At 47.6% G+C, this 27,459-nt stretch overlaps 1 protein-coding gene across 1 annotated transcript in view; it reads left to right on the top strand.

Moving 5' to 3' along the window:
• The window catches only part of LOC311228469 (uncharacterized protein), a gene marked incomplete at both ends in the record, with an annotated part of 109,132 nt that overhangs the window by 7,123 nt on the left and 74,550 nt on the right, over positions 1-27,459 (top strand). The window contains 3 exons of the mRNA XM_084314375.1: positions 1,313-1,522; positions 6,854-6,942; positions 9,421-10,029. Coding sequence (XP_084170501.1) covers positions 1,313-1,522; positions 6,854-6,942; positions 9,421-10,029 — 908 coding nt within the window. The remainder of the gene's footprint in view (positions 1-1,312; positions 1,523-6,853; positions 6,943-9,420; positions 10,030-27,459) is intronic.

Genomic DNA, 27,459 nt, shown 5'->3' with positions numbered 1-27,459 from the left:
GATAGGTTGATATTTTATAAATTTAAGTAGACAGTATTTCACGTCCTAATAGTGGGCTACTACTACTCACCTAATGCATGGCTGAACCTGAACGTTAGAAGTGTCCGTGTCCCTGTCAATCAATCATCACATCATCACGTCAATCATCATCATCTTATCATCTCTCCACATCGGACGTGGTTGTCATAAGATGGACTGATATCCACTCCGTTGTTCTTGCAGAGCAAAATTTGCGTCTTAAATGTATTGAAAGGAGGTGCTTCTTTGGCGATGCAATAGCCCATATTGAAAGGAAGAGAGGCCACATTCAGTTTCGTTTTGCTAGGAATTATGGGATTTGGTGTTGTTGTATAGACTCTACGCAGACAGGGACATGGTCTTTAATCGCACAATAGACTACAAGTACCAAGTATATAGCGTGACCCAGATTCACTCCACACGCAAATCTTTTTTTTCACTCAGGCTATCGGTGATCGCAGTAAGTTCATTCATTGCCGACAGATTCTTTCATAGCACCACGACATTGTGTCGCACTGTACAGCCTTGGTTGTAGGCTAATGTTTTTTTTTAAATGTATCCAATTTGTATGGATTAATTTAGGAGTGAAATGCGAATGAAGGGTTGAAATCACAACTCGCAAAGTTGCTCCCAAATAATATTTCCAACTCGCAACGGCCAAATTAAGGGGCAATTTGCAACCATCTCGTCGCAGTGTACAGCCCTGAAAGTATGTATTCTCTTCGCCCTTAGAGGGCATGCTCTCGAAAAGGAGAATGTTCGCCGATAATGTTCCAGAGCGCTGGGAGCGCTAACAGTACCTGGTGTGAGTGTACCAACCGAGTGCTGTTCCATCCCCACAACAAATGTTTGGGGCGTGGGTTGGCCGTCAAACGGCCCTGCGTGATACACAGGAGAGCTGGCTGGGCTGGTGGTAAACAGGTGCAGGCTGCAGGCGAGTAGAGCCGCGTGCCGTCGGGCGGCGGCGTCTGCTTCGAGGGCTGGAAACGGCGTGGCGACGCGTGGAGCTAACCAGGTTGCTAGTCCTATACTTGAAGCTAAGCTGTGGTCAGTGCGACCCCCTAGCCTCTCGCCTATATATTCCTAAACGCAGCGCGTGGAATATCCACAGTACAGTCCGGCAGTAGAACGTCTTCTTCTTGGTTCAAACGTACCGTACCCTAAGCACTATACTGGGAAGCTAAACTGTCGCATACGATGTTACGACTGTTGGTTCCCTCCCTGCACCGAGAGGAATGAATAATGTCTCATAACAACACACAAACTAAAGCCTTTCCCCTTTCTCCTCCTCCAGGCACGAGAGTGTACAGCCCGCCCGAGTGGATCCGTTTCCACCGGTATCACGGGCGCTCTGCGACGGTGTGGTCGCTGGGTGTGCTCCTCTACGACATGGTGTGCGGGGCCATCCCCTTCGAGCAGGACGAGGAGATCCTCAGAGGGAGGCTAGACTTCAGAAGGAGAGTGTCCGCCGCTAGGTTCGCTCACTCGAACTCTCGCAACGCCAGTGAATGAATGAATGAATGAATGAATGAATGAATGAATGAATGAATGAATGAATGAATGAATGAATGAAAACTTTATTTAACAGATTGCAGAATGGGTACAATACAGTACGGCTCAATACATACAATTGTTAAGGGGATGCAGACCTGAGAAAGACGTTTGTCTTGTTTCCATCAGGGTCCCCCATTTTCAATTCATATAGACATTTATGACATACACAACATACATGACATTTATGGCATAGGGACATATAGGTATTTAGTACTGATACATTTGTGACATAAGCGGTATTCAAATATACAGTACTGTTACCCCTAGATCCTGACAGAGTATATACATATGATGGGGAGGGGACTGTACATTAGGAGGGGGTGGGTGGGTGGGAGGGAAATATACATACGGCGGGGAGGGAATATATACATGCAGTGGGGAGGAGACTGTCTATTACGAGGTGGTGGGGGTTTTGGGCATTTACGGTGGCCAGTTTCGAATTGCAGCCTCCCGTAGGTGCTCTTTAAGAGCGGTTTTGAATGTGGGCAGGGATTCACATTCCTTTACAGCTTTGGGTAGGGCGTTCCACATTGTTGTGGCATAATTGCGAAACATGTTTAGTCCCTTGTTTGAGCCGAATCTGGGTTTAACATGATTTGTTGAGCTTCCTCTGGTGTAGTGGTTGTGGTATTCACTGACCTTTGGGAAGTATTTTGACATGTACATGGGCACCCCGGTCGTATAGTGTATCTTGTAGACCAGGCCCATTGCAAGTTGCTGTACTCTGTCGTCTACTCTAAGCCATCCTAGGTTGTCAAAGTGGGCAGGGGTGAGGTGGGTTCTGGGGTTCAGGTCAAGTAGTAGTCTGACCAGTTTGTTTTGTGATGTTTGTAATTTTGTTTTAAGCGCCTTTGAGGTGCTTTGGTACCATGAGGTGCACGCATAGTCATAGTACCCTTGAATGAGTGCTCCTGCCAGAGTCTTCAGGGTATTCTTGTTTACCAGAGAGGAGATCCGGTACAAGAATCTAGTTCGTTGGTTGACTTTTCTTATTACATTGGATGCCATTTTGTCACAGGAAAGATTTGCCTCTAGGATGGAACCCAGGTAGGTAATTTCGTCTTTCCTTGTGACAATATTGTCACCCACTGTGACTGAGAAGCCGTCGGTCTTGCTGAGTTTGTTATTTGAACCGAAGAGAATGGACTCTGTTTTGCCCATGTGTAATGATAGTTTGTTATCAGCGAGCCATATGCAGATTTTGCCTAGTTCCGTGCTGAGGGTTTTTTCAACCTGCAACTTGTTCTTGTCAGAGACCAGCAGGGCTGAGTCGTCCGCAAACAGGAACAAGTTGCAGTCACAGGCTGACGACATGTCATTTGCATAAATTAGGAAGAGTAGCGGTCCTAGTATGCTTCCTTGTGGAACACCACAGCTCACTGTGAGGGGGGGGATAGAGTACCGTTTACCTCTACCATCTGTTCTCTCCCCTCCAGGTAGGATTGCATCCAGCTCACTGATAAGCTATCAAAACCAATTGCTTTTAGCTTGTCCATTAGAATGGAGTGATTGACAGTGTCGAAGGCCTTTTGTAGGTCCAGCATGACCATGCCGCAGTATTTGCCCTCGTCCACCTCTTGTTTGATGTGGTCGTTCAAATAGAGGAGGCATGTGTCAGTGGAGTGGGACGTTCTGAAGCCAAATTGGAATTCGTAGATTAGATTTCTTTCCGCCAGGTACTTTTCGACCTGTTCGTAGACTATTTTCTCCATGACTTTCGAGATGGAGGTAAGAATAGAAACAGGGCGGTAGTTGCCTGGGTCTAATTTGCTGCCCTTTTTGTGCAGAGGGGTCACTCTCGCAATTTTGAAGTCCTTGGGGACGTGCCCCTGTTTTATAGAGAGGTTTATTATGTGTGTGATGACTGGGGTGATGGCGGCTGCTGCGTCTCTGAGGAATTTGGAGGCGATGTTGTCATGGCCAGTGGCCTTGTTAGGTTGGAGGGCGCTCAATTTTTTGAGTACCTCATCGGTTGTTACCATTTCAAGTTTGAAGTCGTCTTTGTGGACCCCTAGGTTTTTGTAGTATGCTACTATGTGTTCTACCCCATAATGCCCTGAGTGGGAGGGTAGTTTGTTTACCAGTGTTGTGGCTATGTTTGTGAAAAAGATGTTTAAGTAATTGGCTACATCCAGCTTGTCTGTCTGTGATGAGCGTGTTGTCCGTCTTTATGTTTATGTTTGAGAATCTGGTTTTAAGTTTTTTACTGCAGCCTAGTTGATTATTGAGTAATTTCCAAAGTTCGCGGGGTTTGTTTTTGTTTTCCTCAGTTTTGTCGTTGATGAAATTTCTTTTTGCGGTTCTGATCATGGTGTTTACGTCATTTCTTAGTCTGTTTCTTTGAATTTTTAGTTCAACCACGTGGGCTTGGAGTTCACTGTTTGAGCTTTTGGAAAGCTTTGTCTGACTTTTATGAGGTTCAGAGCATTTTTTGTCTCTGGTTTTCATAGCGGCCAGTATTTCAGTGTGCATCCATGCCTCAGCGCGATTTTTAACCCTGGTGGTTCTTATGGGTGCCATGTTGTTGAGTATTTCTGTGAATTTGGTTTTGAATCCAAGCCATGTTTCTTCAACCTGTGTACCACTGAGTTCATCTGACCAGTCCAAGCTCCCCAGTTCTAGGTTAAAGGCCTCTCTAGAGTAAGTTTTGAGGTCTCTAGATGTGACTGTTTTGTGACAGCCGGCCTTCTGTTTTAGCTTTTTGCGGGTACAGAAAATCATATAATGATCACTTAACCCGCATGCTATCACCCCTTTATTGGAGATCATTGACTTGTCAGAGGTCAAAATGAGGTCAATGGTGGTTTGTGTCGAATCGCATACCCTTGTGGGTTGGGTGATTAGCTGGCTGAAACCGTGCAGATCAGAAAATCTACTGAAGGCCTTGAAGACGGGTGCCGCTTTACGCAGCATATCCGTGTTCCAGTCCCCAATAAGAATTTTTTTCTACCCCCTCCACCCCATCAAGTGTGTCATAAAAGCCACTCTGTTCTGGTGGTCTATAGATTGTGCCTACTAGTACTGGTTTCGCCCTGTCTAATAAGATTTCAATCCAAACAGTTTCAATTTCATCATGGTTAAGGTCAGTACGGTTGATGTATTTGGTATCCTTGTGTATATTCACACAGACACCACCTCCATACTGGTTCCTATCCCTCCTGACTATTGAGTAGTTTTCAATTTCAATCTCTGGATCCTGTACAGATGAGTCTAATTTTGTTTCTGTGAAACATAATATGTTAGCCTTACCGTTTAAAAACAACTGTTTGATTTCAGCCAGTTTAGGTCTCAGGCTATTTGTATTAAGATGAAATATGTGTAGTCCATTTTTGCTGGTAATCAGATTGATGTCGTCACATTTGAGGTAACTCTGTTCGTTTGTGTCCTGTCCTGTGGTGGGGGGAGGGGGGGCGTTGTTGCTGTTTGTGCCGTGAATGGGGAGGGGGAGGGGGGGAGGGGGTGATTCTTTGTCCTTCGCTGGAGTCTGTATTCCTCTGTGTGAAAGCCCGCGATGTGGGGGGGGGGGCTGGTTGTTTACAGATGTGTCTGTTCGTACTCCATTGTGGGGGAGGGGGGGTGCCTTTTGTCCTGGCCCCGGCCCGGGTAGACTAGCTGGCATGGCGGGGCCAGCCAAGCTAACCGTCAGGTCCTTGGTGGTCTCGATGTCCCACGCCGCTCTCCCTCTAGCCTCTCGCCAAGTCTGCTGGGGCTTCGGTGAGGGTGTGTCGCCGCTTGCTGGTCGGCTGGTGCAGCTGCTGGCTGAAGCGTCAGTTGCGGCCGGTGCCGGTGTGAGGAGCGATGCCTCGCTGTTTTGTCCCCGCAACGTGCTGGGCGCCTCGGTTGTGAACCACGGTTCCTTCCCTCTCGCTGTGGCCTCTCGTGGGTTCTTTTGCAGAGGCGGTAGATGAGGAATGTTGCCGTTGATCATGTCGTTAGCCGCCGTCTGTGTGGGTAGCAGTTGATCTGTTGTGCTGGCGAAGCTGGCTGCTGCTTCTTGGGTCAGCAGATTTAACTGTAGTCTCTGGTTCCGTGTCATTACGGGACCAGGGTTCTGATGTCACCCGACATGAGCAGATATAATAAAAACATTGATCTCTTATTACACTTGCCTGTCGGGGGTAATTTCTTTCGTTCCAGATTTGCAGTAAGTACTGTGTGGATGGTCGTGGCTCCGAAGGCTGGATGTTTCCTCTCCATGCCCGTTAATAAGTAGAAGTCGCAATGGGACTGCTGATTTGCGTTTTCGCTACCCTCCACTTCTGTCTGGATTTGCTGCTTGAGTTGTGAATTCAGGTTCAAATCCATAATCCACAGGAGGGAAAGTATAAAATGCGCAAAATACTTTTTTGTTGTTGATCTGTTGCGTTGGTTACGGGAGCTGCGTAAAATGCGACCGTCCATGTTGAAGCCGGAAGTCATGTATAGTGTAGTAGTGTGTTTCGCTCACTGGGGCTCTGTTCAGACTCACAACAGGGACGTGTAGTGTAGTGGTGGTGAGTTATGTTTTCTTGGGGCTGCTCCAACTGGCTGGAGTTCAACACCTCTCGCTCGAGATTGATCCGGTTGAATCAGATCTGTACAAAGGACGGGGGTCTAGATTGAAAATAGCCGAAATCATATATATATATTTTTTTACCGATTTATTTAATTCATCATTCAATACTCAGTCATTGTTTACAATACTCTCAGCAGACTCATTAGCACTGTCTACATAAATCTCACAGCTGGGTTGATAAGAGTAGAGGATACATGATTTTAAGTTAGTAGAGAGGACATCAACAAGACGTATTTTCTTTTGATATACCTACATATTACCTATATATAATGATAAATTCATCATTGGTGAAGATTAAGCTATTTATAATATAAAGTAGAACATGCAATGCAAACTAGTTTGGTTCCAACTTCCAGCTCAATTCAGTTAATGTTTCACTTTATTTTTTATTAAAAATAATTCTATTTATTTAGACTTTATATCTGAAGGTGGAAGAAGTAATGTGTGGAACTACATAAAAAAAAACAATGATAAAGATACAGTGTATCGATATTGGGAATATTTTACTCCTAATATCGGCATTGGCCCCAAAAATCCAGTATCGGTCAGGCTCTACTTTTTACACTTTTATTTTATGATGTTGAGTTACATGACAAGCGGATGAAACCCTTCCGCCTGCGACAACAGCGCCTTGGTTTCACGCTGTGCTCTCTTCTCGTCAGAGTGCCAACAGCTGATCAAGTGGCTCTGTTTGACGCTGTGCTTTCTTCTTCTCCTCCTCATCAGAGTGTCAACAGCTGATCGAGTGGTGCCTGGCCCTGCGGCCCTCCGACCGGCCGAGCCTGGAGCAGATCGCCGACCACCCCTGGATGCGCGTGTCCAGGGATGCCTGGCTGCCATCATGGAGAAACCCTACCACCCCCTCTACGACGAGCTAGTCAAGATGAGAAGCTCGTTCAGCCACAGACTCATACCCCCTGAAACTCAACTAACCGCCTCGGACAGTCCTTCATACCAGCGGCCATCAGGCTCCACAACAGTGGGCAGCGACTAGCGGCCTCCAGGCTCCAAAACAGGGGGCAGCGACTGCTGCCAGACATTGACCTAGGACTAATAGGAACCCAAGGAGGACAATAACACTACTTTAGGCATACTGCACCTTATGTGGATACTGTGAATAATGTATATTTCAGTGGATACTGTGATACTGTGAATAATGTATATTTCAGTAGATAGTAAATTATAACACTACCTTATGCATACTGCACCTTATGTGACACTGTGAATACTGTGAATATATTTTTCAGTTAGTTAGATAGTAAATTATTACTATTAAACTATTTGTTTACACTGCTTGTGTTGTTTTTACTACCTGTACCCCCTCCCCCCCTTCCCACATGCTGCTATGATGCCTGAATTTCCCCAAGGGGATCAATAAAGGAATATCCTATCTTAATTTATCCTATCTTAGATGCTAGCTCAGGTGAAGCTGGCACAGCAGATACTAGCTCAGGAGAAGCTGGCACAGCAGATGCTAGCTCAGGAGAAGCTGGCACAGCAGATGCTAGCTCAGAAGAAGCTGGCGCAGCAGACGCTAGCTCAGGAGAAGCTGGCACAGCAGATGCTAGTGTCACCTGACCCCAATGAAAAGCACCCCAGTCTACAGCTAGGAAGTGCAAGCGCACAGGTGTACTTTCCAAAGAGCTCAGCTGAACTACCACAACAGATTCCCCAGGACCACAGACAGACAAGGAGAGAATGTTTAGCAAAAACAAGCAATACTTTATTACATAATGGTATTTAAGAAAAACAGGCAATACTTTAATACATAAGATACCAATTCATAAACCTACCTAAACACTATTAGACTAGATTAAAATACCCACGCCTCTTAAGCCTAGGGTAGTTTAAAAGGAGGAAGTGCTCCATGCCCCGTAAACCCACCCCCAGACTGTTACTCCCACCCACGCCACCTATCCCCGCCCCTGAGACACTACACACGTGAAGGAAAAAGAGTCTGCCCTGCACACGGGTCTATGACTATCAAACGTCAACTTAGAATCACACTATACCACACGGTTCACTGCAAACAGCCTGAAATAAGTATCGATATCACACTATCCCTCGGGGAGCCACGGCAAATGATTTAGGGAGAATATAGGTAGATAAATACACACTAAGTGTTCACACGGTAAATTAAGGGGGTTTGGATAGGATAGTGGGTGTTGTTCACCGCTAGGGGTTGTGACCAGGCCTAGAATACTCCTCCCATATCCTAACCTAGGTCTGGGGCAGTGGAAGCGCTGAGTTACAAACAATACAAAAAAGGTTAATGATAACCGGGGCCCGAAGCTGAGGGCCGGAAGGACGCCACCTCCTTCCGCTCCCGTAGCCCCTCTCGGCTTTGGGCTAAAAACTGTTCTGTCTGTACTGGGGTGTTTTAGGCACTCCAAGCACCAGGCGTGCAATAACGTCCTTCCGCCTGCAATGAAAGGCACAGTCAGTAAGAGCAAGGTCCCCCCGTTCACGGGTTCGTCACAATGCACAATGGATTAGATATCCTCCATATGATTTAGAAAAGAGAGAAAGGTAGTTCACAGAGGATGGAGAATCCACAATACTAGGTTCCAGTCTTCGACAGTATTACTGGCTTTACTGTATGCCGTTCCGATAATCTTCAGCTTCACGCCACTAATAATAATCCTAATTCACATGCAGTCACTGTTCGTCTTCATTTACCACTCGGGAAAATAGTTAGTTTGTTTAGGCACGTATTCTACTGTCTTGCGTTCTTTACTCACGGCGCCCGGTGTGGCGATAATGTCTCTCCGGTCTGAAGCTCCACTCGCTTCCACTGTGGGGGAAACACCGCAGTCGCCGCTATGAACTGGTTCCACTGGAGGAAAAGTTAAAAACACAAAAGAGCCGCGTGTCCTCGTACTCCTTAGCCCTGCGTCCTCTGCTACCGTCCTCTCGACTACCGTTTTCGTTCAAGGAAGCAGCAATATCGCTGTGTGTACCAGCAATATCACCAGTCGGCGTCCTCGGGTTTCTCTTTCCTCCTCTGCTCCGGGTCTCATCCTTCTGTGTCTCCCCCCCAGCTGACAATACTCGCCTCCCTTTTGAGCGAGTTTGCGGGGTTCCAGGGCACTGCCCCTATGCGCCAGCCAGCCAATCAGCTTCCTCCAACGGCACAGCCTGTAACGCAAGAGAGGGAACGCCCATGGGTAGATCCCACCGCTCCATGAATACACACAGACACACACATACCCCCACCCGCGACACTAGCTCAGCAGATGCTAGCTCAGGAGACGCTAGCTCAGGAGAAGCTGGCGCAGCAGACGCTTGCTCAGGAGAAGCTAGCTCAGCAGAAGCTAGATCAGCAGAAGCTGGTGCAGCGGCAGAACCAGCTGAAGCTAGCCCAGAGCCTGGTCCTCCAGGCTCAGCAGAACCAGCAGAAGAACCAGGTCCAGACGGCACCGACCCCGAAGCCTGCAGTGAGCCAGGCCCAGCTGAAGAAGAAGCAGCAGAGGGTGCAGCAAAGACAACAGCTGAAACAGCAGCAGACAGCCGCCACCAAGCCACAGGTGACTCCGATTTTCATGCACCTGCAAAAGAAGCTCAGGAAGGATGCAGAGCACAAAGATGGCGGCACAGATAAACATAAGGACAAGGACAAGCACAAGGACAAGAGAAAGGAGGAGAAGGTGAAGTCCCTTGACGGCAAGATCAAGAAGGAAGTGAATGACTTTGGCAGTTCTCCACGTGTGAATGTAAAGTCTGAGCCTGAAGAAGACTTCTACCACTCTCCTGAACACCACAAGTCTCTGAAGAGGGAGCAAGATGATGTAGCAGAAATCAACTTCAAACCTAAGAAAATTAAGACCGAAAACGACAAGAGGGTCAAGAAAAGCAAACCGGATGAAGAAGAGGACATCAAGCCCAAGAAGACAAGTCTGAGAGCAAAGACAAGTCTGGAAGATCTAAGAGCAGAGAGAAGACTGGCATATCTAAGAGCACAGAGAATGTACCTCTTCAAGAGCTAAGCAGGAAAGATGGCCATGTCTGGTACATACTCCATTACAGGGTGTATCATAAAAGAAAGAAAGAGAAGACAACATGAGTGGTGTTTGATTCACATCATCATTCCGAGGCACCACCATGGCAAACTCTGGAGTGAAGTGGATTGTGGATTCTCAACCCCCCCCCCCCCTTGCAGCCCACTTCGGTAGGGTATGGGAGAGGCTGACCAAGAGTAAGCTAAGGTCTTGACTTGAGAAAAGGAAACACAAGCCATAATGTGAACATGGTGTATTGATCACACGACAATAATACCCAAATAAGACAATGGAACATGCATCATTAAGACAATGGAACATGCATCATTAAGACAATGGAACATGCATCATTAAGACATTTTAATTTATTATGGACTATTATAAGTTATGAATTAATCATCGACTTGAAGATCTTGTTATTTTGTGACAAGGAATGTCCAGAAGACTAAAATATGGATTTTTGAATGAACATTATCATATCCATTATAGTGGACTACACAGCGCCCAGGAACCCTGGCCGCTCGGACGGATCGTGGAAATCTTTCCAGATGACAAAGGCTTAGTACGAAGTGTCAGAGTGAAAACCAAGACCAATGTGCTACAGAGGCCAATCAATAAGCTTTGCCTACTACTGGAATCAAAGAAGAATTTCCAGCTATAATGAACACTCACCTGACCATGTTATTTGTTTTGTAATTGTGTAGACACAATTAGGGGCCGGTGTAAGGGCCATATGAGTGTTTTGGTTATGGATTATTATTATTATTATTATTATTATTATTATTATTATTATTATTATTATTATTATTATTATTATTATTATTATTATTATTATTATTATTATTATTATTATTATTATTATTATTATTATTATTATTATTATTATTATTATTATTATTATTATTATATCAAATAGAAGGATATGATTTATGTGAATGTTATGATTTATCTGTGTAGCCAAAAGAGGAATGCTTGCCCAGTGCTGACCTATTCTGGGGAAAATTGAATGAACTCAGTTGTACTGTAGGTGGTTTACCTGTCAAGGCGGACCAGCCACTGCGCAGCTGAGGGCATAAATTATTGATGGTAATCAGCTGGGGGGTGTAGAACGGGGAATGGCACACAGTTTTCTGACCGCTTCTGATAGTTTTGGATCGCTTAGGAACACTTTGGATCGCTTTGATCCCATCTGCCATGTAAAAATACTTTTCTAAATAAATCGGATATCCACTTGATATCTGACAACGGAACTGAAAGTGTGGAGACTATTATTGATAAGAAAGCGCGTACGGAATACCTCCCCGACTGCCACTAGAAGCGGACCCAGGAAGAGGCCGCTACAATCCCTGATGTTGACTCCTTAGCCACAGCCTTGGGTTGTTTAATACTGGACGAGTGTTTCATAACGGGCGTTGTGTGGGCCGGTTTCGGCGCCGGTGCGTGGGGTGGTGCGTCTGAATGTCCCGGGCTGAATTTGTGTCCCAGTCCGCCCCTGAGGGGTGCTATAAGTTATAACATTTGCCAATCATAATAATAATAATAATAATAACAACAGAAAAGGCATTTCAATGTTCATTGACCTTTTGTGTTAACAAATAATCCCACGCTATAAAACTTAGTAGGGCCCGACGCTTAGAAGGGCATAGGATGCGCTCAAAAAAAAAGAAGAGAGTAGGCATTATTGTCTGATCCGTAATCAAGTCCAAAAATTAGCGTCTGTCATTAATTAAGCTCTGAATCATCTACAGACAATAGAGTACAGTGGCTTATACAGCCATTACAAAAGAAATTTCATCAACGACAAAACTGAGGAAAACAAAAAACAAACCCTGTGAACTTTGGAAATTACTCAATAATCAACTAGGCTGCAGTAAAAAACTTAAAACCAGATTCTCAAACATAAACATAAAGACGGACAACACGCTCATCACAGACAAGCTGGATGTAGCCAATTACTTAAACATCTTCTTCACAAACATAGCCACAACACTGGTAAACAAACTACCCTCCCACTCAGGGCATTATGGGGTAGAACACATAGTAGCATACTACAAAAACCTAGGGGTCCACAAAGACGACTTCAAACTTGAAATGGTAACAACCGATGAGGTACTCAAAAAATTTAGCGCCCTCCAACCTAACAAGGCCACTGGCCATGACAACATCCCCTCCAAATTCCTCAGAGACGCAGCAGCCGCCATCACCCCAGTCATCACACACATAATAAACCTCTCTATAAAACAGGGACACGTCCCCAAGGACTTCAAAATTGCGAGAGTGACCCCTCTGCACAAAAAGGGCAGCAAATTAGACCCAGGCAACTACCGCCCTGTTTCTATTCTTACCTCCATCTCGAAAGTCATGGAGAAAATAGTCTACGAACAGGTCGAAAAGTACCTGGCGGAAAAAAATCTAATCTACGAATTCCAATCTGGCTTCAGAACGTCCCACTCCACTGACACATGCCTCCTCTATTTGAACGACCACATCAAACAAGAGGTGGACGCGGGCAAATACTGCGGCATGGTCATGCTGGACCTACAAAAGGCCTTCGACACTGTCAATCACTCCATTCTGATTGACAAGCTAAAAGCAATTGGTTTTGATAGCTTATCAGTGAGCTGGATGCAATCCTATCTGGAGGGGAGAGAACAGATGGTAGAGGTAAACGGTACTCTATCCCCCCCCCTCACAGTGAGCTGTGGTGTTCCACAAGGAAGCATACTAGGACCGCTACTCTTCCTAATTTATGCAAATGACATGTCGTCAGCCTGTGACTGCAACTTGTTCCTGTTTGCGGACGACTCAGCCCTGCTGGTCTCTGACAAGAACAAGTTGCAGGTTGAAAAAACCCTCAGCTCGGAACTAGGCAAAATCTGCATATGGCTCGCTGATAACAAACTATCATTACACATGGGCAAAACAGAGTCCATTCTCTTCAGTTCAAATAACAAACTCAGCAAGACCGACGGCTTCTCAGTTACAGTGGGTGACAATATTGTCACAAGGAAAGACGAAATTACCTACCTGGGTTCCATCCTAGAGGCTAATATTTCCTGTGACAAAATGGCATCCAATGTAATAAAAAAAGTCAACCAACGAACTAGATTCTTGTACCGGATCTCCTCTCTGGTAAACAAGAATACCCTGAAGACTCTGGCAGGAGCACTCATTCAAGGGTACTACGACTATGCGTGCACCTCATGGTACCAAAGCACCTCAAAGGCGCTTAAAACAAAATTACAAACATCACAAAACAAACTGGTCAGACTACTACTTGACCTGAACCCCAGAACCCACCTCACCCCTGCCCACTTTGACAACCTAGGATGGCTTAGAGTAGACGACAGAGTACAGCAACTTGCAATGGGCCTGGTCTACAAGATACACTATACGACTAAGGTACCCATGTACATGTCAAAATACTTCCCAAAGGTCAGTGAATACCACAACCACTACACCAGAGGAAGCTCAACAAATCATGTTAAACCCAGATTCGGCTCAAACAAGGGACTAAACACGTTTCGCAATTATGCCACATCAATGTGGAACGCCCTACCCAAAGCTGTAAAGGAATGTGAATCCCTACCCACATTCAAAACCGCTCTTAAAGAGCACCTACGGGAGGCTGCAATTCGAAACTGGCCACCGTAAATGCCCAAAACCCCCACCACCTCCTAATAGACAGTCTCCTCCCCACCGCATGTATATATTCCCTCCCCGCCGTATGTATATTTCTCTCCCACCCACCCACCCCCTCCTAATGTACAGTCCCCTCCCCATCATATGTATATACTCTGTCAGGATCTAGGGGTAACAGTACTGTATATTTGAATACCGTTTATGTCACAAATGTATCAGTACTAAATACCTATATGTCCCTATGCCATAAATGTCATGTATGTTGTGTATGTCATAAATGTCTATATGAATTGAAAATGGGGGACCCTGATGGAAACAAGACAAACGTCTTTCTCAGGTCTGCAACCCCTTAACAATTGTGTGTATTGAGCCGTACTGTATTGTACCCATTCTGCAATCTGTTAAATAAAGTTTTCATTCATTCATTCATTCACCTGACCATAATCATGGTGTTGATAGAATCTTCTCTTTTAGTCATTATTGTCTGATCCGTAATCAAGTCCAAAAATGAGCATCTGGGTCCATCTGGACACTTGAATATGGTACACTTAGGTGTCATTAATTAAGCTCTGAATCATCTACAGTCAATAGAGTACAGTGGCCTCTCAAGTTCAAAACGTATACAGCCGTTACCTGACCATAATCATGGTGTTGATAGAATCTTCTCTTTTAGGCATTATTGGGTCTCATTCTCCAAAATTTTTCAAAGAGTTCTTTTGGAAGACTTATCTTGGAACCACTGAGACAAAACCAATGACAAGTTCACTCTGAGTCCCGAACGTGCTGGTAATATGTCTTAAGTGGCTGAAACGGTCGCACCTGTGACAAGATCTGGTACCTGCTTGGCGAATGTGATTCTGTCTTAATCTCAAAAGCGCGTTCCTGTTCAGGTCATTTGCATACAAAACAACGCCTCCAGAGCTCCTTATAAGGCAACTAGTGACGCAGCTGTGTGAAAATGGAATGGCGGAAGTGCTTTGCGAGTCTTGCGACCCATCGAAATGAGATTAGATTAATGTATTGTCATCATATACAGCACGTGGTACACCTGCCGCAGCGCGCGCGCACACACACACGCGCGCGCGCGCAGTACTGTATATGAATGAATTAATGAAATATAATATATATAGCCTACGGCGTAATGAATGAATGCAGTATGGCTTGTTATTCCATTAATGACTTGTTTCATTAGGATTTGGTAGATGCTGTATGTGTGCTCTGCCCTACGTACAGTATATGTAACTGAGGGGTACAATTCCCTGACTGTATTACTAGATATGATACTTACTACCACTACCTTTGTACTTAATATTCGGCCACCCAGTACACGGCATAAATATATTATCATAAACACTCTCACGTAGATGAAACGGATCCAACACAAATGTACGAAGTCGAAACAGGTCTTTATTTCTACACAGCGATGGTGTGTAGAACAAGCACTTAATCACTTAATTACATTTATGAATTGAAATAGTATGCACTTTTATGGCAAAGAGTATTCGTCGGTATATCAATAGAGAATGTCCAATCTCTGAAGGCGCAGGTGGTAAATATACGACCTGGAATAGTTAAGGAATAACAGCAATGATACTTTAATGATTATATACTAGATACACTAGAGGGGGTTAATCCGGTCGCTTGTAAGCTGACAGGAGTAGGAGGGGGGGGGGGGTAGAATCCGGCTGCCTCGTCCGGCCAAGGGTATCCCAGGTGAACCCACTGTAGTGCCGTTCAATGCGCCGGCGATCCTTGGACCACAGATGAAAGCAGGTGGACTCTTTGTGGGCCGGCTCTCTCCGGTCCATGGGGGAGAGACGTGAAGCGACCTCGTCTTGCAGAGCGTCTCCTCACCTTGCGTCCTCTCCAGGGGGGGGGGTTCCAACACACGGCAGTGTCGGGGGTCTTTATCCATGGAATAATCAAAGTATACAAAGCATAATCCGTGCCTGGGAAGGCGGGCTGTCGTCGGTAGAATAATCCGGTATACAGGTCCACTCGCTCGTCGGCTCTGGGGCTCCTCGGGTGCAGCTTCACATGGGGTCAACCACCCTGGGTAAGCAGCCAGTTCTCTGCCCGAAACGATGGGGTACTGACTACGGTAGTATTCTCACCGCACGAAGCACTATATATTAACAGACTATTATTAGCTTAATAGACTACGTCCAACTCGACGATATAGTGCCAAATATGACTATTCAAATATTAATATACACGATGTCTCAATACCGATGGTAGGCGAACTTGGCCTTACTCCCACACGTGGCGTCGCGGGGAGGCTTTACGTCTGTGACTCTATTGGAGGGTAAGAAACTGGACTGAAAAGAAAGTCCTACTTTAGTAGCGCAGTATATATACGCACTATGAACAAATAGTCCCATTAGTGGTGCGGTAGCCAGATTCCTACGCGGAACTAGGACTTGTTCGTACATGTGGAGCGGTACGTTTGAACTGGGTCTGCGGGGTATGGCAGCCTGGCACCAAGGTCTCGACCAATAGTAGAATGGAGACTATTATGGGATGTTCAGTAGGCTAGAATGGATATTCAATGCATATTGTACAAGGAATATACAAGGGATATCAGGGAATATTAGAGAATATACAAATACAATTAAATATATATATATAAATAAATATATATATTCGGTTTAATCTGGCCCTTCACAACAGCCACCCCCTGAATAGGTCCCAGACCTAATCAGTTAAACAGAGACAGATTAATCGCGTTGTCTATTTACACATAAGGGTTTGCTGTAGGGGTCAGTCAACTTCACAAAGTCATAGGGTTGTAGGGTCATGGTCATCATCGATTGTGTCTGGGAGTCGAGGCAGTTCTATGAGCCTTGCCACGGGACGGGTGTAAGTGCGACCCTGGACGAGCACTTCAGCTGCTCGGACCTTGCCGTCGGCACCGGTGATCACTTTGCTTACGCGGCCGGCCGGCCACATAGCTCTGGGCTGTGATTGATCGATAATCATGACGACTGTTCCTTCTGTCAAATTGTCTCTCTCCTTTACCCACTTCTGGCGGGTCTGTAGAGACGGTAGGTAGTGCAGTAGGAAACTGTTCCAAAACTTGTCGGCTAATACTTGGCTGTACCTCCACATTCGTCGGCCGTTCGCTTCTTCAGGCCGGTACATTGTCTGGGGTAATGCAGGATCTAGCCGCCCCATCAGGAGTGTGTGGGGGGTAACTGGGTCGATATCCGCCACATCACTGGAGACATATCCGAGGGGCTTCGAGTTAAGTACTCCCTCAATCTCCGTGAGGACTGTCATTAGGACTTCTTCCGCCACAGTCTGGGCCCCAAGTACTGCGTACAGGGCTGTCTTTATGGAGCGCACTTCTCGTTCCCAAGTGCCACCGAAGTGGGGTGCGTTTGGGGGGTTGAATTGGAAATCAACCTGTGCTGGAGCGAGGTGGGTCTTAAGTTCTGGGCCCATAGCTTGGAAGCTCTCTCTCAGCTCTCTTTCGCCGCCTTTGAAGTTTGTCCCATGATCGGACAATAGGGTAGACGGTCTTCCTTTCCGTGATGTGAATCTTCGGAAGGCCATAAGGAATGAGTCTGTGCTCATGGTCGGGAGAAGCTCGATGTGTATCGCTCTGGTGGTCATGCATTTGAATACAATACCCCACCGCTTCTCGGTTCCTCTTCCTTTCTTTATGTGCAGCGGGCCAAAGCAGTCCATACCCGTTGAGTGGAATGGCTTGTCACCGATTCGGAGGCGACATGGAGGAAGGTCAGCCATCCTTGGTATGCTGGGCTGCGCGCGCCACTTGCGGCAGTCTAGACATGTTCGCTGGAAGCGTCGTACCGCCTCTCTTCCTTGCAGGATCCAGTAACGACGTCTGATTTCCGCGAAGACTCTTTCTGCTCCTGCGTGATGTACATCCTCATCGTATTTCTTTATAATCAGCTCTGTGACCTTGTGTCGGCTGTTCAATACGATCGGGTATTTAATGTCATCCGGTAGATTGGGGGCTCTGCGTAGGCGACCACCCACTCTGATGAGGGTATGAGCGTCGCTCTCGGGGGCCAGGTGAATTAATCTGCTGTCGGATGGGACGGGCTTTCCTCCCTGTAGACAGGCCAATTCATCGGGGAACGAGTCTCTCTGGGCTCGCTGCAGTAGAAGCAATTCTGCTTCCTCGTAGTTAGCTGCTGACATATCAGCGGGGGACTTGCACTCCGGGTGGTACCGCAGGAATGTTCTTTGTTGTGCACTCTCTATGGACGTGCAATCGTCTATGTTAGGGTCGGTGGAGGCTACGGTGCTCAATCCACAGAACACAGACTTCTTATTTTCCACCTCCTCTGGACTTGCTTCCCTCGGGATAGGCATGGGCCACTGTCCTTCCGGGAGTCTTAGGAATGCGGGGCCGTCACTGTAGACATTGCGACGGGTGAGGTCATCCAGGGGCATCCCCCGGGTGATGACGTCAGCTGGGTTCTGTTTTGTATCAACGTAGCGCCACTCTGTTTCTCCGGTTAACTCTTCGGTTAAGTCTTGAATCTCGGTGACTCTGACTCCCACGAAGACTTTGTACTTGCATGAGTCCGATTTGATCCAGGCGAGTACCGTCGTGGAATCTGACCACAGGATTGTTCTAGACACCGGTATGGTGAGCTCACGTTGGATGAGCGTGGCTAGGTGCGCTCCGGCTAGGGCTGCGCAGAGCTCTAGACGTGGGATAGATTGTTGCTTGCGTGGGGCTATTCTCGAGCGGGCGAGGACAAATGCTGTGTAGATCTCTCCCCCCTGGTCTTGGGCCCGCAAGTAGGCTACTGATCCGTATGCGACCTCTGAGGCGTCACTGAAGACGTGTAAGTCCATTTTACATGTCTCTGGCCTCACCGTGGGTGGGAAGTAGCTTCGGCGCATATTAACGCCTGGGAGTGAGTGGAGCTCCATCTCCCACTCTCTCCAGGTGGATGCAAGGTGTGCGGGAATGGGGTCGTCCCAGCCCTGGTCCTTGTCCCACAATGCTCGTACAATCATTTTTGCCCTGGTGGTGTACGGTAGAATACATCCTAGCGGGTCATATTGTCGGGCGAGTGTTGTGTACACACTCCGTCTGGTGGTCGGCGCCGCCGCCGGCCTTCCCTGCTCCGTAGTCAGGGGCTTGTGTCTGTAGTGAAGCGAATCTGTTTTGAATCGCCACACCAATCCCAGGGTCATCTCCTGGGCTTCTCCCGGGATTGTAGCCATCCAGGTCTCGCTGCTGGCTGCCTTGTCCTCGGAGGAGAGGCTGCGCAGTACTTGCGGATCGCTGCTGGCCCACTGCCTGAGATCAAAGCCGCCTTTGATCAATGAGGCGCGGAGTTTAATCAGGAGAGCCTCGGCTTCTTCCTGGGTTGAAAGGCTTTGTAGACAGTTGTCTACGTAGAAGCTGTTCTTTACGCTGTGTCGGACCTCTTCGTCCGCTGCTGGGTCCTCTGCTACATGTTTCTGTAGTGCAAATGTCGCACAGCAGGGGCTGCACGTCGTTCCGAAGGGGAGGACTTCCCATTGGTAGATGGCTGGGTGCTCATCTCCTGGCTTCTCTCTCCATAGGAACCGTAACAGGGGCTTGTCCGCCTCTACTAATCTCACCTGCAGGAACATTCCTTTAATGTCCCCGCTGATGGCCACCTTTTCCTGGCGGAAGCGGAGTAGAACGCCGAGTAGGGAGGGGCCGAGTGTGGGACCGGGCAGTAACTCTTTATTCAGATTTTGGGATCCGATCTGGTAGCTGCAGTTAAATACTATGCGGTCTTTACCGTTGTGATGGACCTTGTGGTGGGGCACGTACCACGATTCAGTGGTCTGGTCAGCCTCTTTAATGTCCATCTTTGTGACGTGTCCCGCTGTGATGAGCTTTTCAATCTCAGCGCGGTATACACTCTCTTGGGCGGGGTTCTTGGCTAAGCGCCGCTCCGTGTTCAGCAGGTACCGTTCTGTGGCGTCTGTCTTGGCGTGGAAAGTAGGCATTCCTTCTCGCCGCAGGAGTGGCGTGGCGTATCTCAACACGCCGTTGACCGGGACTCTCTTGGTCCCTGTCTCGAGGAGGTGAATTGCGTAAATGTCATCTTTAGAGCGAATGTCTTTCTTTCCGTTCTTAAAGGGCATTTGTTCCAAGGTCCATAGCCGCTCTACGTGTTGCAGGAGTGCGGTTTCTCCCTCTGTGACTCGGGAGTGGAGACATCTAGTGGCTGTACTTCGGTTGAGAGATTTGGCGAGCGGGCCTTGGAGAGTCCATCCCAAACGGGTCTCGACTGCTGCAGGACAGCCTCGGGGTCCGGTATGAACCCGGTCTATCGGGACAATGAGGTCTGCATGGTCGGAGCCTATCAACAGGGTCGGCATAGCATTGTCTATGAGCGGGATCGGTAACTTGCGCAGATGTGCATATTTCTCCATCAGCTTGGCGACGGGGTATGTGTACCGCGACAGTCCTATTTCTTGGCTGGTGAAAGCGTCTGCAATCTGGTACCGTCGCTCAGGCTGGCCGCTTGCTGCGATAGAGAATGAGACATTCTCGCCCTTTATCGTCTTCAAATCTCGTCTTATTGTCCGAATTGTCATTTGGGTTTCGCTTCCCCGCAGCCCTAGCTGGGCCGCAGCGGAGGCGAGCAGCAGGGTCTTCTCTGACCCGTCATCGAGGACGGCGTAAGTGTCCAGGACTTTATTCTGGTAGCTTAGTGTCACACGCACTACTTTTAGGAGTACTCGGGCTCCACTGCTGCTGGCGGGATCGATGTACATGACGCTCGCTTTGCGGCTGGATGGTGCAGGTGAAGGGCGCCGTCTGTTACTGTCGTGAAGTATGTCCAGATGGGCTCCATCGCACTTGGTGCACCTTTTCTTTAAGCGGCATTCGGCTGCCATGTGTGAGCGCGCACAGCGAAAACAGCGCTTGTTGGACTTTATCCATTGACCTGCTTCCTCCGCGTTCAGCTTGGGGAAGGAGTCACATTGCGCTAGCCAGTGTTCTTTCTCACAGTAGGGGCACACTATCTTCCACTTCTCCGTTCTGGAGGGGGTACTGTGGCTCCTGCTGCTCGGTACTGACTCCGATTGGTGCATCACAGTCACCGATCTTCTTCCATCATTTAGTCGTCTGGTTCCTTCTCTGGAGCCAGGGGTGCTCCGTCCGAATGTATCTAGCCGTAGGCTGCTGACTTCTCTCGCCAGGAAGTCTGCTAGATCGAGGAGGTTCGGTTCGGGGCCATTCGGGTCTCTGTGGTCCCTCTGCCGCCTAAAGCGCTCCTGACGAGCGGGCGGCAGCTTCTCCAGGATCCTTTCCACATTTGAGTTGGCGTAAAGTTCATGCCTCCCCTTCTCTCTTTGCGCTCCCAACATCCCTACCAGGGACTGCACTCTGATGGACAGGTCGTCCAGTGCTCGATTGTCTATTGCTGGGGGTAAGCGGTCGATGTGTCGGATCTCCTGGATCACGTAATCCCATATGCGCCCATACCTCTGGTCCAATGCTACCAGCGCTGCTGTGTATGGGGTGGTGGAAGTCGCGTAGGCGAGCGCTATATTATGTGCGTGGGGTACCTTTAAGTGCTTCAGTAGGATGGCGTATTTGTGGCGTTCATCCAATACATCCACCAACATGGTCTCCAGACACATGCGGAGTTCTGTATACTGGGCCCGGTTCTCTTGGGTGAAGTCGGGTACCATAGGCGTGCCAATGTATGACGCTGACTGTGGATACATCGGCGAGCGTTGGGGGAGAGGCCTCCTAGGCGAGTCTCCTCCCGCTCCTTGGTATGGGCTGGTACCGGCAGTGTACCATGGCCCGCTTGTCCAGGTGCTGTTCCTCGGTGCGGGTCGTGCGTCGTGCTCACCCGGGTATAGAGTCGGGGGTCTGTAGCGCAGCTCCGCGGGAGTATAGCCTGGGCTGTACCGGGCCTCCTGGTCCGGTAGAGTACTGTGCTGTCTTCGGGCGTGGTTCTCCTCCTCTTCCTCTTCGTCTTCAGTTAGGTCATCCAGTGCTTGTAGTCTCTGGTTTAGCCTCTCCACAGGATATGCTGCTCCTTCCCGGTTGCTAGGTCTCGCTTGGACCGGTGGGGGGAGGTGGTCTGTGGGGGGTATAGACCTCGTCTGTTGGTCAAGTTCAGGGTTGTTTACTCGGCTAGGGGATGCCGCCCTGGAGGTGTGTCTAGACGAGTTCCTGGAGCCTCTGGCGGAGGGAGAGGGTGTTGTCCGTCTGATCAGCTGTTCTATTAGTTGCGACTGCTGTCTGTCGCGCGCTGCGTCCCGTTGAGCACCGGCTCGTTCTCGGGCCACATTCTCTTCCATCTGAATGCGTCTTATTTCTAGACGTATCTGCTCGTGTTCGCTTCGCTGCTGGATCTGCAGTCGGTCGCGTTCAGCAGCGGCGTTCAGGCTGATGAGGAAGGCCTGCTGTAGGGTCCTCTCTGCCTCGCTGGGAGAAGGCGGTTGTATAGGGGAGCCTTCCCTCGGGGTACTCCTTGCGGAGCCTTGGAGTTCTATCTCCACGGTGCTCTCCCCGTCTTCTTCCGTGCCGAGTTCTCTCTCGGTAGCGTTGTATTCCTCCCGGGACTCATCGGGGACTACTTCTTCAGTACTGGCGGGGTGTGAAGTCATGTCTGGTTCCCACTGGTCCCCACCGTGAACTTGGTCAGTTACATTAGAGCCCGTAGGGGCCTCTATGGTCGGGGTAGTCTGGGCGTTGGGGTTAGACATACTTTTACTTTCTAGTTTTACCGCGTTTACTGTTAGTAGAAGACTAGGTTGTTGACTGACAGCGTAAGCCTCTAAGTACTGAGGGAGCCGTCGTTCGCGCTGCGGGCGTTGGTTAGGAGGATCGTTTCGTGGAGTGTTCATCATAGGCCATTTCAATATTAATAACACTATATTAATATTACACTAATTACCATCCGGCTCGAAGGACCAATTGTAACTGAGGGGTACAATTCCCTGACTGTATTACTAGATATGATACTTACTACCACTACCTTTGTACTTAATATTCGGCCACCCAGTACACGGCATAAATATATTATCATAAACACTCTCACGTAGATGAAACGGATCCAACACAAATGTACGAAGTCGAAACAGGTCTTTATTTCTACACAGCGATGGTGTGTAGAACAAGCACTTAATCACTTAATTACATTTATGAATTGAAATAGTATGCACTTTTATGGCAAAGAGTATTCGTCGGTATATCAATAGAGAATGTCCAATCTCTGAAGGCGCAGGTGGTAAATATACGACCTGGAATAGTTAAGGAATAACAGCAATGATACTTTAATGATTATATACTAGATACACTAGAGGGGGTTAATCCGGTCGCTTGTAAGCCGACAGGAGTAGGAGGGGGGGGGGGGGTAGAATCCGGCTGCCTCGTCCGGCCAAGGGTATCCCAGGTGAACCCACTGTAGTGCCGTTCAATGCGCCGGCGATCCTTGGACCACAGATGAAAGCAGGTGGACTCTTTGTGGGCCGGCTCTCTCCGGTCCACGGGGGAGAGACGTGAAGCGACCTCGTCTTGCAGAGCGTCTCCTCACCTTGCGTCCTCTCCAGGGGGGGGGGTTCCAACACACGGCAGTGTCGGGGGTCTTTATCCATGGAATAATCAAAGTATACAAAGCATAATCCGTGCCTGGGAAGGCGGGCTGTCGTCGGTAGAATAATCCGGTATACAGGTCCACTCGCTCGTCGGCTCTGGGGCTCCTCGGGTGCAGCTTCACATGGGGTCAACCACCCTGGGTAAGCAGCCAGTTCTCTGCCCGAAACGATGGGGTACTGACTACGGTAGTATTCTCACCGCACGAAGCACTATATATTAACAGACTATTATTAGCTTAATAGACTACGTCCAACTCGACGATATAGTGCCAAATATGACTATTCAAATATTAATATACACGATGTCTCAATACCGATGGTAGGCGAACTTGGCCTTACTCCCACACGTGGCGTCGCGGGGAGGCTTTACGTCTGTGACTCTATTGGAGGGTAAGAAACTGGACTGAAAAGAAAGTCCTACTTTAGTAGCGCAGTATATATACGCACTATGAACAAATAGTCCCATTAGTGGTGCGGTAGCCAGATTCCTACGCGGAACTAGGACTTGTTCGTACATGTGGAGCGGTACGTTTGAACTGGGTCTGAGGGGTATGGCAGCCTGGCACCAAGGTCTCGACCAATAGTAGAATGGAGACTATTATGGGATGTTCAGTAGGCTAGAATGGATATTCAATGCATATTGTACAAGGAATATACAAGGGATATCAGGGAATATTAGAGAATATACAAATACAATTAAATATATATATATAAATAAATATATATATTCGGTTTAATCTGGCCCTTCACAACAGTATAGGTACAGTCTGTATACATGCAGACTGTGCTTGTACTGTGCATAGGGCAGAGCATGTGTATAGTGCTGGATCCTAATGAAACAGGTAACTGGAATATATTAAGCCTATACTGTTCATTCATTAGACACGTAGGCGCACACAAGACTTGTTATGGAATATTAATGCAGTCTATTTCCACCGATTAGCTTTAGTTCTTATTTATCCACTGTCATTTCAGTGTTGGTGTATAGGCTATGGTGTATTTCAATATAAGTTTAATTGATTAATGATATATTCAAAGGAATGCAGGTTTATAGCTATATCAACCCCCTCCAATGTACAGTAAATGACCAAGTATGGTTTTGTCAATATTCCAATGTACAGTTTTGCTTGTACAGTGTCCCCCACCCACCCCTCCTACCCAACCTCCTCCAACAGTTTCTACGTCAAATGTACTTTCTTTTCTGGACTCTTTTTGTATCACAAACAGTACTGTATTTGCAAATCTGGTATGTCATAAATGTATAGATGTAGCAGTACTGTCTATCTGTATGTCGTGTGTGTCATATATGTTATGATGAATTGAAAATGGGGAACCCTGATGTAAACAAGACGAAAGTCTTTCTCTGGTCTGCATCCCCTTAAAGGGGACATGTACTATAAATGTCATTTTTCAGTCTCTAGCATTGTATTATAGTAATAGGAGTTCGTATCAATGTGTTTTAGTGTCTAAATACCATATTGGCGGATTGCTCTGATTCAGCTCAGCCCCTTTCCTCCTCCAGTAAATTAGGCCATCCTGATTTGAAGGCCTGAGTCACGTCATTCGGGCTCTGGGTAGCGCACAGTGATGCGATTGGCTCTGTGGTTGGAGCTAATGCCCGCCCCCATTCTACCTAGACTAGAGAAGTACCTCTACCTTCCTACATACCGGAGAACAGGAGTGCAGTAACTTGCCTATCTTCCACGATGAGCAAACCCTGCAGGACATGTTCTGTTCCTGGCTGTAAAGCTACTAATACGTCTTCGCACGCTTTTCCCGTGGATGGTGTACTTCGCCAGCAATGGACAAAGTTCTTTTTTGGGGACCCTCCTAGTTCTGTCACAACGTCTCATACTCTGGTCTGTACTGCACATTTTTCCACCGACGACGTTGTCAATCAAGGTATTTTTGATGCTGGGGTGGCATCCTGGATGGTTCTAAACAAAGGAGTTGTACCTACTATTCGGGACCCGACAGAAGTAGTAAGTAGATATGTCGTAATTAGTCAGCTAACTAACTAACTGTTGCTACGTTCACTGTGTATGTGTGTGGGGGGGAACCATTGTTTGGGGGGGGGGGGGGTGAGGTATGTTATCATCAATACAATCTAACGTTACTGTGTGTGTTCGACGGTGGGGTATATAATTAATAGTGCTGTCGCAACGTGTCATCAGGGCCGCCTCAGGGGGTGTGCGAGCAGTGCGGTCGCACAGGGCCTCGCGGGAAGGGGGGCCTCGCACAAAAAATAAATTAATTAATAAAAAAAAATTATTTATAATTTTTTTTATTTATTTTTTTATTTTATTTTTTGCGAGGCCCCCCTTCCCGCGAGGCCCTTTTTCATCACAGACCTAAAATCTAGTTTTGCTTATATGCTTATATATTTCACATTAGACACGTTCCTGGCTCTGAGGCTCTGCAGGCAGCAGAATTGGTTTCAATGAGGGGAGGGGTTACAGCCAGGTAGCGTCTGTTGAGTTCATTGTGTGTGTCTGTGTGCGGGGGGGGGGGGGGGGGGGCGTGAACCGACTCATTGCCATACGTGAGCGATTCGACTCACGCTCATGGCAATGAATCGGCTCTTATGAACGAGTCGCTCATGACCGACCCATCACTAGCGTCTGACTATTTCGCGCGTGCAGCATTGGAGGTTATGCCAACCAAGATGAAGAGGACATCGTTCGGCAGATGGACTGAAGATGAAAGTTGTTGCATGTTAGACAGTTCAGTCAGGCTAGCCATCCCGGCTAAAGACAGGGACAGCTAGTTAGCTTTAGCTACGTTATAATATTAAGTGTGGTTCAGTCGGGATATAGCCATGATGATGTCGGCTAGTAGCTAGCTTAGCTAAAGGCTAACTAGCGTTAGCTAACCTAGAGACAGCGCATGCAGCCAAGATGAAGAGGATGGTCGTTCGGCAGATGAACTTCGTCAACTCCACGCGGTTGTCTCCATCCTCTTGGACGTTTGGTGAGTTTTTAATGCACTCTATTCTATTCCCGCCGTGGATCTCTCTCTCTCTCTCTCTCTCTCTGGAGCCAAACTGGCCGACTAGCTGTTGTAGTACTAGTAGCTAACGGTGTGTGGTCTGGTGTCAGCACCTGTATTGCTTTTCTCACGTTGTACAGTTTTTCAGTGGTAGCCGCATAGCTTGCTTCTGCGTTAGCTAATGGTTAGCGATAGCCGGGTTGAGCTAACTGTTAGCCAGTTAGCTGTTTAGCTACGACGTTAGCTGCCGGCTGCGCTCGGCTTGGAACGTTAGTTTGATGCTATCAGTTAGCCTAGAGTTAGCTGTTAGCTTGTGCTACGACCATTGACATTAGCCGTGAGAATAGCAGGGGGTTCTGGCACTCTGACTACGACATCATCTTTGACAGAAGATGTAGTCGGGCCTGCACCATGACAAGGCTCCGGCCATAGCTTCTTTTTGTCCCGCCAGCGAGAGGCCTTTCGTCAACGTGGAGACCTGTGTTGCGGCCTTTCGCCCTGCGTTCCTTGGTGCAGGTAAGATGAATGAAAATGTCATGACATTACCCCACTCTTCCTTCCTTCCCCTCCCGAATGTTTTGTTAATAACGATGTTTTTTTCCAGGCAAAACATATGTTACTTCACAACATTTGGAGATACGACATGTGCTGTGTGTGAATTGTCTTGGTCGTTTGTGTAGCTTGGGTAGCGTTGGGCCGTTGGCCAAAGCTGTGTGTGGCCTGGTGTCAGTACCTGGCTAGCCTATTTAGCTGATGTCGGCCATTGGCTCCTTGCTGCTTTGTTTTCTCTGGTATAGACCCTCTTCTCTTTGGATTTAAGTGTTGATCTTTGTCCTTTTGGATCTATGTATATTCATGTTGCCTTTGTGAAGTTATCTTTTCCTTCTGTTTTGTTCTTCCATTAAAAGTTGAATATCCTTTAGGGGCTCATCTTTGCTTATCTCTCTCATACATGCTCTCTCTCTCTCTCTCTCTCTTTCTAACACACACAGTCTACCTATGGCGGCCTTTCTCGATGGCTAGGCTGTGCTCGCTGAGTCTGTACCTAGTCAAGGATCTTCAGTCACAGTGCTCAGGTATTCTGCCACTGTGTACTCTCTGTTTAGGGCCAAA

The sequence above is a fragment of the Notolepis coatsorum genome (assembly GCF_963971535.1).
Source record: "Notolepis coatsorum genome assembly, chromosome: 5".
In the NCBI taxonomy this organism is placed as follows: domain Eukaryota; kingdom Metazoa; phylum Chordata; class Actinopteri; order Aulopiformes; family Paralepididae; genus Notolepis; species Notolepis coatsorum.
This window is presented reverse-complemented; position numbering and strand designations above follow the sequence as displayed.